Raw genomic sequence first — 12,396 nt, 5'->3', positions numbered from 1 at the left:
TAAACTGTCCTAAGATCCTTAATGTTCAAAAGTTTTGTTTAACTGAGACTTTGATAATTATGTGTCTAATTTCTAAAGTAACCAGTAAAAAAGGGGGAAGGATTATGTAATTTCCAAACTAATAGAGAGGGGGGAATAGAATGATTATTAACCATTTATGTTTAGCAAGCTCATTTTAAAATGTATAGAGAAATGCAAAGAGCCAAGAATAGCCAAGTTATTCAGGAAGCAAATGAACAAGATGAGAAGACTTGCTGGTCTACCTGATACCAAGATTTAAAAAGCTCTAGTAACTAAAGATTAGCATTAATACAAGTTGAGACAAACAGATGGGACTAATAGAGAACCTGGAAACAGACCCATGCATGAGAGCACTTAGAGCACTGCAGAGCAGAGAAGAAAAGACAGACTTCAATAAATGTGGTTGATTATGAAATCAGCTCCAAGTGGATTAAAGAAAAGATCTATGGGCACCTGGGTGACTCAGTCAGTTGTGTCCAACTCTTGATTTCGGCTCAGGTTACGATCTTACAGTTTGTGAGATCGAGTCTGTGAGATCTACATGGACAGTGCCGAAACTGCTTTGGATTCTCTTGCTCTCTGCCCCCACCCCCCCACCCCCCCCCCCCCCACCCCCCTCACCCTCACTTTCTTTCAAAAAAAATAAACTTAAAAAAATAAATAAAAAGACCTAAATGTCAAAGGCAAAACAAAAATTTTTCATAAGATAATTTGAAATAAGGAAGAATTTTTATTTTTATTCTTTTAAGGTTTTATTTTTAAGTAATCTCTATACCCAACATGGGACTCAAACTCACAACCCTGAGATGAAGAGTTTCTCACTCCACCAACTGAGCCAGCCAGGGGCCCCAGGACTTTTAAAAATAAGACCAAAAAGCCACAGCCATAAAGGAAAATACTATTTTTAGGGCCATCTGGGTGACTCAGTTAAGCGTCCAACTTTGGCTCAGGTCATGAGCTCATGGTTCACGAGTTCAAGCCACACATCAGGCTCTGTGCTGACAGCTCAGAGCCTGGAGCCTGCTTTGGATTCTGTGTCTCCCTTTCTCTCTGTCCCTCCCCTGCTCATGCTCTCTCTCTCAAAAATAAAACATTAAAAAAAATTTTCATGTTAAAACTCTTGACATACATAGTAATCCTATTTTTAAAAAATAATAAAAATAAAATTTAAATGTTTGGTCATCAGAAGAGTAAAAAGATAAGCCATGGAAGAGGCAAAAATATTTGTAACCTGTATTACTGAAATACGAAGGAAAAAAAAACCTCATAGTAAAAAGCAAACAACTGAATAACAAGCCTCAAACAGGCATTTCACCCACCACGGGGTTCAGTATATATATGAAAAAGTGCTCAACCTCATTGGTAGTAAGGGAAATAAAACCCAAACCACAAATGAAATATTGCTACACACCCACCAAATTAGCAAAATTTTAAAAATCTGACAGTACCATGTGTTGATGAGGTATAGAATGACCTAACTCTCATACACTGGAAATAGTGATGTAAATTTAGTACTATCACTTTGGAAAAGAGTTTAGCACTTTCTAATGAAGTCAGATAAACGTAGCCTATGATATAGCAATTTCATTCCTAAGTATAGGTATCCTAGAAAACGCATGCATGTATGTATTGTGTATTAAGTTACTTGTACAAGAATACCCACAGCAGCATTGTTCATAATGGCCTGGCACTGCCCATCATTAAGAGTGAAATGGATAGATTATGAATATTACAAACTGTTTAAACTTCATAATAGTGAAGGAAAGAGGAGATAAGAATACATATAGTGTAACTCAATTTATATAAAGCTTGCAGGCAGTAACACTAAACTGTATGTTGATGGTGAGGGTTGCCAATTACCCTTAAAGGGCATGGTAGTAAATATTTTAGACTTAGCTGCCACATGGCCTCTGTCATAACTGCAGTTATTCCACTCTGCCACTGTGGTGTAAAAGCAGCCCTAGATGGCTTGTGGCTGTGTTCCAGCAAGAACCAACCTCTAGTTTATAGGTACATGTGTTGGAGATAAAATTACTTTTAAAAGGAAGAGGAACAAGAAAAAAGGGAATGAAATAATGATAAAAAAAAAAAAAAAAGCAGAGTGGTTACCTCTTGGAAGGAAGGGTTTGTGATTAGGGAGGGGTAAATGGGGACTTCTAGGATGCTGGCATTGTATTAGTGGAACTTGTGTGGAGGTTGCGCAAGGAGGCATTCACTTTATAGCTGTCTTTTTAATTATACATAAAAATTCTATGTATAGTAAGTCCTATGTCACAATAAAGTTTTCAAAAATAAAGATAGTACTTCCTTAAATGATTGTTATAACATTATTTAATTTTATGTGAATTTTTGTTTACATTTGAATTTGTCTGCTTGTTTCTGAAATTTCTATCAAAGAAACACTCCTAAAAGAATTTAAATAGTAATATAAGACTGTTGTCTTACATACAGTTTATTTTTAAAGATTTCTTTATATTCTTTGTTTTATGGGCTTGGAGATACAGATTGCAGTTAATAGCTTGGCTTATATATACCAAAGTATTGACTACTATCCTCTTTTTTTTCCTTTTATTCACAGGTTCAGTAGATGAAGGTGTCACTGAAGGGTTACCTACGCTTCAAAACACTTCTAGCACTAATGCTCATGCCGATGATGATGATCGGTTAGTACCAACATAGTCTGTCATTTTCTATAAAGGGGTGTACTTGTGAGGCACCTGGTTGGCTCAGTTGGTTAAGTGTCATATAAGCTGAGGTCATGACCTCACAGTCATGGGATCAAGCTCCAAGTCTGCCTCCATGTTGAGCATGGAACCTGCTTGGCATTCTCTCCCTCCCTCTCCACCTCCCCCACCCCCTTGCACATGCTCTTTCTTGGTCTCTCTCTTTCTCTCTCTGTCTCTCAAAAATAAAATAAACTTTAAAAGGGGGAGGATGTACTTGCAACTGTAAATTCAAACATTTTAACTTGGAATTACATAAGTAGTTTATTGGGTACCTCATTTTCTCTCTCAAAGTAAAGAGGTAGCATTATTACATCATAAAGTAGACCACCTATACAAGGTTTATTCGGCATTTTAAAACTGCTCAGGCCTATCATTTTTAAATAGTATCTATATCTAGTATCTATCTAAATAATGATCACTTTTAAGTAGTTTTTAAAATTTTTTTTTACATTTATTTATTATTTTTTTGAGAGACAGAGCACAAGTGGGGGAGGGGCCGACAGAGCATCAGACACAGAATCCAAAGCAAGCTCCAGGCTCTTGAGTTGTCAGTACAGAGCCTGACACGGGGCTCAAACCCACAAACCATGAGATCGTGACCTGAGCCGAAGTTGGACACCCAACCGACTGAGTCACCCAGGCGCCCCAAGTAGTATTTTAAATAGTATCTAAAGGTTGGTGAACTGTGGGCGAATTCCAATTTACCACCTTTATTTGTAAATCAGGTGTTCCAATATAGCTGTGCTCATTTGTTTACGTATTGTCTGGATAGCAGAGTTGAGTAGTTGAAACAGAGATCATGTGGTGTGCAAAGTGAAAAATATTTACTGTTTGCCCTACTACAGAAAAAGTTTGCCAAATCCTCATCTCTTTGCCCATAAATCCCAGGTCATTATCTTAGAGTTGTCCCCTCCCTGCTTCGTATATATCTCCACATAGATATATAAGGGCATTTCAGACTTAACATGGCCAAGACCTCTAACTCCCCTTCTAAACCTCGCTTATCCAGTCATACCCATCTCTAAAGAACATCATCATCAGTTAAATGAACAAAAGGACAACATTGAGAGAGAACTATTAGGAAGGAACTGCTTGGTATTTGGTATGTTTGGGGAATATGAGAAGAAATGAGGCTGGAAAAGTACACAACCCAGAACATGAGGTTTGTATGCCTTGCAAAGGTGTTCAGACTTTATTCTGAAGGTAACAGCCATTGCAGGATTTTAAAATGGGTGTTGATTTAATCAGAGAGATCACTGTGAAACAGAAGGATGTATTGGAGGGGTTGGGGGCTAAAGAGAGGGAGTTATTAATTCAACCTTGTGTTGATAAGGGCCTAAATTAAAGCAGTAGTAGGAAGGAAAGGATTAAAGAGATTAAGAATTTCTAAGGTAAAACCATTTATGATACATTCTGTGATAGTATGTCCTTAGAATGTTGGACATTGTGGACAATTCAGCATTGTTTTTCATATTGCTATAAATGGAACTTTTAACAGTTAAACTCTCAAAAAGTCATTTTTTTCTTTTGTTCATTAAAGTTGTGCAGAAATGTTTATTCAGCTTAAAAATCAGAATCTTCCTCCCTCCTTTGGTCTTTTTTTAGATTGGAAAATGTTCAGTATCCCTACCAACTCTACATAGCTCCTTCTACCAGCAGTACGGAACGACCAAGTCCAAACGGTCCAGATAGACCTTTTCAGTGTCCAACTTGTGGGGTACGATTCACCCGTATTCAGAACCTAAAACAGCACATGCTCATCCACTCAGGTAATGTTGTCTTCCCTACTGTTGCATAAATGAGTACTTGAAACATTACATTTGGAATCTCAGTTAAAAATAGAAAACCGATGTTTCTGAGTTTAAAAAATATGTCTCTGAGAATCAGATAAGCCTAAGTCTGTTGTTGGTAAAATGGTACAGTGTCAGAAAGCTATTTGTTTAATACATTTGCCACAGGCATAAGTATTCGGATTAAAACTTGGTGGGGTGTATGTGTAGACATAAATGAAAGGCACTGGGTATATTAGGTGTGTGTATATATGTGTGATAGAGAAGCACAGGTACAGATGGTAGAGCAAATGGAACTAAAAGGGTATTTATTGCTGTTCTTTGTACTATTCTTGTAACTACTCTTTATGAATGGAATTATTTCCAAATAAGAAGTGTTTTTAGAAATTTACATTTAATTATTTAAAATTTAATTTTTTTTTTTTAATTTTTTTTTTCAATGTTTATTTATTTTTGGGACAGAGAGAGACAGAGCATGAACGGGGGAGGGGCAGAGAGAGAGGGAGACACAGAATCGGAAGCAGGCTCCAGGCTCTGAGCCATCAGCCCAGAGCCCGACGCGGGGCTCGAACTCATGGACCGCGAGATCGTGACCTGGCTGAAGTCGGACGCTTAACCGACTGCGCCACCCAGGCGCCCCTAAAATTTAATTTTAATTCTGCCATCCTAAATTTCTCTGTGCCCTGATTAATCAGCTTTGCAGCATTTTTTAGGATAAAAGATTTTAAATAAATTACATGTAAAACATTTGAAATTTAAGTTCAGTGATCACAAAAAGGCAACAAAATTCTTGTGGGTACACCTCTGATGAGTATAGGAAATCTTTGCTCCTGTTTTCAGCTGTGTTGTCATCTTGCTTTCCTCTTCTGTAGATAGATCTAATAGTCCCTGAGCTAATAATATCAGTTCCCTATGACTTAAATCAACAGATTGTATTTTGAAGGTTTTTAATTTTTTTTTTGCTAAAACTATGATAATTGAAGAGATAATTAATATACTTCATAATTCACATATTAGTTTCTACATATTTTTTCTATCACTTTACATAATATGCCCATAAATCCAATTCACCAAATGATAGTTCTAACATGATTATTATGTTCAGAGATGTTTCTTCTCATTTCTCAGGTAATGAAGAGTGGATACATTTTCACATCTTTTCAATATAAACTTTACTACTTTAATGAAATGATGTTTTATGGGGATTTGATTCTGTTTAAATACTGTGGTTATGTTTTGAAGTCTGTAAAATAGATGATTTAGAAGAATATTCAGAAATCAACTTGAGTATATATTAACTAGTTCACCTCTCCTTCTAATGCCCTTTTTTTTGTTTAAAGCCCTAGTGACTTTTCAAATGTTCTGTACCTTTTCTGAGATGTTGAATTGGAATCCATTTTTGCTGGTGATTTTTGCCTTTTTAAATTGCCTGTTGCTACAAAATTGTAGCTCAGAAATTTGTGAGGTTTGTCACCTTTCACTTTATTTTGTTTTTAGATAATACTTTGTTCTGCCTTATTTTGTAGGAATTAAACCATTTCAGTGTGACCGCTGTGGGAAAAAGTTCACCAGGGCTTACTCGCTAAAGATGCATCGCCTAAAGCATGAAGGTAAACGCTGTTTCCGGTGCCAGATATGTAGTGCCACTTTCACTTCCTTCGGGGAATATAAACACCACATGAGGGTTTCCCGGCACATTATCCGCAAGCCTCGGATTTACGAGTGCAAAACATGTGGCGCCATGTTCACCAACTCTGGAAATTTAATCGTGCACCTGAGGAGTCTGAACCATGAAGCGTCAGAGCTAGCAAACTACTTCCAGAGCAGGTGAGGCGCACAACAAAAACGAGCCAGGAAAACCGCTTACTAAACTCTCTTTCCCTGCTGTCAGGGCGGCCTGCTATGCTTATCAGGTTGCTGGCTGCTCAGTCACATTCCTTTTAAATTTCCACTGTCCATACTCTCATCTCCTGATCTGATACAATTTTGCTGGATCTTCTAGGTATATACAATTATAAATATTTTTTCTAGGTGGTATTGGAAATTTTTCCCTACAGAAGTAGACTACTTACCTCTTGCTTTGTCTTTTTTGTTTCTTGGGTTTTAGTTTTTTGTATTTTCAATAATTAAGCTTAAAGTAATATAGACCTTATTGGAAATTTTACCGTGTTAGATGATTCTTAGTGGTACTGGATTAATTCAGACTCTTTGGATGTCAAAACTTTTGACCACTTCTCTTTTTTTTTAATTCTATATAAAGGGATATATATTTACCAATAAAGAAAAGAACTTCAACAGCAACTATAATGGATATGATTATTTTCAATTAAATTTCCTTTTTCTTTCAATTTAAAGCTCATGCTTTTCATTAATAATTTATGATAGAATTCCTTTCTGATTTATAGAGTATCTAAGGAAGTCAGGTTTTAGTTCTGACTCTACCACTAACTAGTATTATGACTGAACATGTCTCTTTACAAATGAAGAAGCCTGAAGCATAAAGACCGATAAAATGTAAGCTTTAAAGGTCATTTCAGAGGTCTCTAAATATAAAACTCTGTTGTCTTTTTTTAATACTTTATCAAATATGTACATCTGTAGGAATCCTTAATTTTTTCTAAAATGAAATCTTCCTAAACTTAAATTTTAAACCATCTTTAGTTCTTAAATCTTACTTTTCAATAAATTCCAAACTATTCCTGCAGATTTTTTTTCCTCTTCAGACCTGACATTCATGGTGTTTACTCATGTCTGAGTGTCTGGTTGTCATCTCACGAAACCTAAATTATACATACCATATCAAACATCGTTTGTCCAGAACTAGGATAGTGTCATAGTTAACCACTTCTATTGCCTGTATCTTCCCTGTACAGACCCTTCTGTCCTCTGTTCTTCCTAACACCTGAAGACTTCTTAAAAAATAAAACATAGGACATTTTAAGTTGTTTTGCAAATGAACATGTTTTAATTTTTTTATTAATACTGGACAGATTATGAAACCACCTTCTTAAATGTATCAGTTATTAACATTCCTAGTAGAACGAACTTTTTAAGTCCAGCAATAAAGATTTAATTAAAGCATCTAAGAGATATTTTATGTTTGCTTTAACTACAAAAAATGTTATAGTAGAAAACTTAGTAAATGTAGGAAAGTATAAAATATAAGAAATTAAAATACTTTCTGATCTCACCACTCAGGATTAATATCCACTGTTGTTAAAATTTTGGTATATTTTACTCTCCATATTTAATAATTAAATATTTAATCCTACCAATACAATATTAAATATTTTCAGTATTAATAAATACTTTCTTAGGACTAATATATAACTGATCTCATGGCATTCATTTTCAAATCCTACTTCAAATGGAATTTATTGTTTTCATATAATAAATCTAATAGCAGGATACACATAAATTATTCTTTATATTTCTCTATATAGTACATTATGTATACTGTCATTTATGCATAAGGACTTAGTTTCTTAACTAACTTATATCCAGGAAGTAATAAAAAGTTAGGTTTATATACCTCTTAATTAGCATATAATCCAAGAAAAGTTAAGCATAAGTTATTCAAATGATATTTGCTTAAGTGAGCATGCTAATTGTATACAGAAACTCTTCTACACAGAACAAGAAAGGCTGCTTAGGGGTCTAAAGTGACAATGAAGGTGATAATTAATCCTATTGATAGTAGAGTTCATATACTTTGGTTCTGATGGATGGCTTGGGTTCATATTTAGGAAAGCTTAGAAATTTGAATATCCTGAGTTATAATTAGTCAAGAACTAGAGAAATGAAAAATCCCAATCTTGTTTTACAAATCAGGTCTTTTTATTGTGGCTAATTTATTACTGGTTTGAAAATTAACTCCCTCTTTCATCCTTTGCCTCTTATCTAGTGATTTCCTAGTACCGGACTACTTAAACCAGGAGCAAGAAGAGACCCTTGTTCAGTATGATCTTGGAGAACACAGTTTTGAAAGCAACTCCTCTGTTCAAATGCCTGTAATTTCACAGGTCTCCTCGACCCAGAATTGTGAAAGCACTTTCCCCTTGGGGTCTCTTGGTGGGCTGGCAGAAAAAGAGGAAGAAATGCCAGAGCAGCCAAAGACCAGTGCTTGTGCCGAGGCAACCAGAGATGACCCCCCCAAATCAGAGCTGTCTTCTATAACCATTGAGTAATTTCATGGTTTGGCTTCATTTTTGGTTTTTGGAAAGTGCCTGTGCTTGGTCTTGTACATTTAAATTTAATTTAATTTTTTAAACAAAAAAGGGTTTGGGAAAGAATTTCCCTTTTTACTTTGTAAGCCCCACAACTGATGTTTTATTTTTCATGACTGAGAGATTGCTTCTGTAAGTGCACAACAACATGATGTTGAAACATAATTGAAACTATGAGACTTCAGGAGAACCAGTTGACTTCAAGCCTGTATCAGTTTCTTCCACTGTTAAAAGCAGGCTAATGAGATCATTAGGTAAAGAAGAATTCAGATCATTGTTGACCTTCTGAGATGAAAGGGTACACCGGAAACAAATTACTGAACAGAATTTGACAGCCTGAATAGATGTTTACTCCTATACACAGGACATTGTACAATATTTTGTAAAGCCTGTTGGTTTAGGAAATATTTACGGTAAGCTTTCTTAAAAATTATTAGGGTAAATACTTCTGAAATCCAATGTATTCTTTTTTTTTTTTTAAGCTTTGTCATTTCTATTATTTTTCATGGTGAAATTTGGTGTAGGGATAGGCATTCCCTGAACTTCTTTAGTACCACTCCAAATAATCTTTCTTCTGTGAAAGAAGGCAGAGAACCATGATTGAGAATAGCCGGGCTGTGCATGAAATGACCAGGAGTGGAAAATGAAGTACATAAATCCCAACTTCATAGGAACTCTTAATACTGCTTTTCTGACTAAAATTGTTGTTTACCTGGTCTTTGAATGTTAATGCCTGGCTAATTAGGTCATTGCCTAAATCATTTTCCCCTCTTGCCCCATGAACAGTACTCCCTCTTGCATATACTGGCATGATATTATATAAAGGAAAAATATTGGAGATATTCTATATTTTATATATAGGTTTATGTATTGTTGAGGATGTTTTTATTGTGCTGATTTGGACAAAATAAAAGAATTCTCTGTTAAGGCTATGTTCTTAACCCAACTAAGATTGTTTACAAAGTTCCCTGTGTCACTGATACATTGTTTTTGTTTGAAAATATTTTTAGACTTTGACAAGTTTATTAAAAGGATTAGTGTAGTTTTTACACAATGTAAGCAATAATGTAACAGATGAGAAAAGGCTTTAAATTGATCAACTAGGACTCATAAATCTAGGGGAAAAAACTAAGTCTAAAGGAAAACTTAAAAACCTTAAATTAATATCACCTCTTTTGCTGCTAAAAAAAATGAAACTTCTTGATTTATAGTCGAAATTTATATCATACTCTGGACTGGAGTATACTTTGCATCTGGTGCCATTAAAGCATCACTGACCTTGATCCTAAATATTCATGAGTCCATGAACAATGAACTTTTGAATAACCTTTTTTCTATGTATATACCCACAGGTTAATAATTATGAAAACACCTGATTAAATTAGAAAAAGAAACTAAATAGTTTCTTATTCAAAACACAAGATCTGAATTTTGTTTGGGTGCTAGACCTTAATAATAAAATTAATTTTTTAAGTTATAGTGATTTTATTGTTTCTTTTTTTTTTAATTGGCTAATTCTGTGATTGATTTTCCTCCCACAAATGTAAAGGAAGGGAAAGTAAACTCATTGAAGATTTTTTTCAGGTAACATTCTTTTTCCAAATTCTGCTGTCAAGTTTTAACTTGTTTCCAACTGCTTATCTCAGTCTTGAACCTGTTTCCCCGCCCTTTGCTCCCAAACATAGGTATATTACCTACAGGAAGATCAACATACACAGGTTATACTGGGCTTCCATCATTTATGCTTCTTTACTAACAGGATTGAATTTACTTTTTGCAACAGACTGTAATACTTACTAGTAGCAGTACTGCTGTGTCTCAGCTGGAAAAATTAGGAATTTTTATTTTTAACGTCATACATACTCTTGAAAAATGTTATGCCGGCCAATGGATAAACCTCGGAGTTAATTTTAGAATCTTTATATGGGCAAAACAAAGAATAGGTAAAATTAATGACCAGGAATCATTGTTGCCTTCAGTTCTAAGAGTTATTTTTTATAACTAAGTAAAGGAAAAAAAAAAAGAAATAAGGGTTAAAGAAAATAAACATGTAAGAATTGTTTGGGGATTTGTATGATTGAAAGTGTTTTAGCATATCCCCTACCTATCCTGAGAACTCTGTGTTAAGAAAGCCCACAATTTTGGCAGCTCTGAAGTATTCTGTGTTCTCAGAATGTAGGATTACCACCACTGGCTATTCTTTCCCAAATGGAAACTAGATTTTCATTGGTAATTACAAATTGCACAGATTTCCAAGTTTTATGAAAAACTTGAATATACTATCAAAATGTATACTTGGTTTATTGTCTGTACCCCAAATCTTAACAATACAGGTAACTAATTAATTAGTATTTAACATAAAATGATATAAACAAAGGCCTTTTTTCTCTTTCATTGAGGCTCTCCATTTTGCTTGATACACAATTTAAGGATTTTTAGCTTAAACTAAGCTGCAAGGGGTAATTGTATATAGTGTTATTTAGGTTTATTTAAAATTCATCTGAGAGAGGGATAATTGAATGGATAATTTTACCAGAATATATGGAAAACATTGCAAAGAGATGAAAGCCAGTTCCATTATCCCATCCATTAGAAATTACCAGTATATGGGGCGCCTGGGTGGCGCAGTCGGTTAAGCGTCCGACTTCAGCCAGGTCACGATCTCGCGGTCTGTGAGTTTGAGCCCCGCGTCAGGCTCTGGGCTGATGGCTCGGATCCTGGAGCCTGTTTCCGATTCTGTGTCTCCCTCTCTCTCTGCCCCTCCCCCATTCATGCTCTGTCTCTCTCTGTCCCAAAAATAAATAAATGTTGAAAAAAAAAATTTTTTTTTTAAATAAAAAAAATTACCAGTATAACTAAACAAAAATTCCAGTTTAGAATACTTAAGTATAGCTGTCTTTCATAAGGCCCAAGAGGGTAACTTTGTGATATTTAAAGGGCTTAAATTTTAGGATGCAGGATAAATTGCCTTTTTAAAACCAAGAATTTTCTACAAGAAAAGCATTTATTTTCCATTTTTATGCTACCAAATAGGTATGATACACTTTAGAAATGAGCAAAGATGCTTTCTATGAAACTGGGTGTTCAATCTCCTGCAGTCATTCTTCCCATTTTCAGGGGTGCATTCTAACAATGGAAACATCTAGCACGAGAATGCTTGTAATAATTTTCGAAAAAGAGATTAATACTGGGTTTTTTAAAGGTTTTTATAAACAGAAACAGATGGAGATTATCATCCATAAATATATTTAAATGAATTTTTCTTAATTTGAATTTCAAGTAATCTTAATTTTTATTTCACATAATTAGTTGCATATTTAATTATATTGCCAGGTTTTTTTTTTTTTTTTAAGTTCTTGATTTCAGTGAGACAAAGTGTACTAAAATGTTTAAATAACCTCATTCAGTTTTACGTATTAACATTTCAGCATATAAACCATTCCGGCTTAAGTAATTTGGTTCCGTGTTATGACACATGCTCTTTGGTTTCAAAAGCAAACAGAAAAACTTGCATTTTGTTAAAATAGTTTATCAAACGGAATGGACTAGTCAGCATGTCTAATGTAGTATCATTGTTACATTCTAACTACTGAGCCAGACTCTCCTAGTGTATAAATGATTCCCCTGGGAGCC

The 12,396-nt window shown here is 34.7% G+C and overlaps 1 protein-coding gene across 2 annotated transcripts in view; it reads left to right on the top strand.

Moving 5' to 3' along the window:
- The window catches only part of ZBTB44 (zinc finger and BTB domain containing 44), a 64,391-nt gene extending 53,611 nt beyond the window's left edge, over positions 1-10,780 (top strand). The window contains exons 3-6 of one of the 2 annotated variants that reach the window (XM_040483548.1): positions 2,600-2,684; positions 4,353-4,516; positions 6,064-6,364; positions 8,442-10,780. In XM_040483548.1, the coding sequence (XP_040339482.1) occupies positions 2,600-2,684; positions 4,353-4,516; positions 6,064-6,364; positions 8,442-8,724 (833 nt within the window). In that variant the 3' untranslated portion in view covers positions 8,725-10,780. The remainder of the gene's footprint in view (positions 1-2,599; positions 2,685-4,352; positions 4,517-6,063; positions 6,365-8,441) is intronic. The other variant, XM_040483549.1, reaches the window with a different exon arrangement.
- The last annotated feature ends 1,616 nt before the right edge of the window (positions 10,781-12,396 follow it).

This window comes from Herpailurus yagouaroundi, unplaced genomic scaffold (genome assembly GCF_014898765.1).
Source record: "Herpailurus yagouaroundi ecotype Mexico unplaced genomic scaffold, PumYag 161, whole genome shotgun sequence".
Taxonomy (NCBI): Eukaryota; Metazoa; Chordata; class Mammalia; order Carnivora; family Felidae; genus Herpailurus; species Herpailurus yagouaroundi.
Note: the sequence above shows the minus strand (reverse complement) of the source record. Positions and strands in the feature narration are given on the sequence as shown.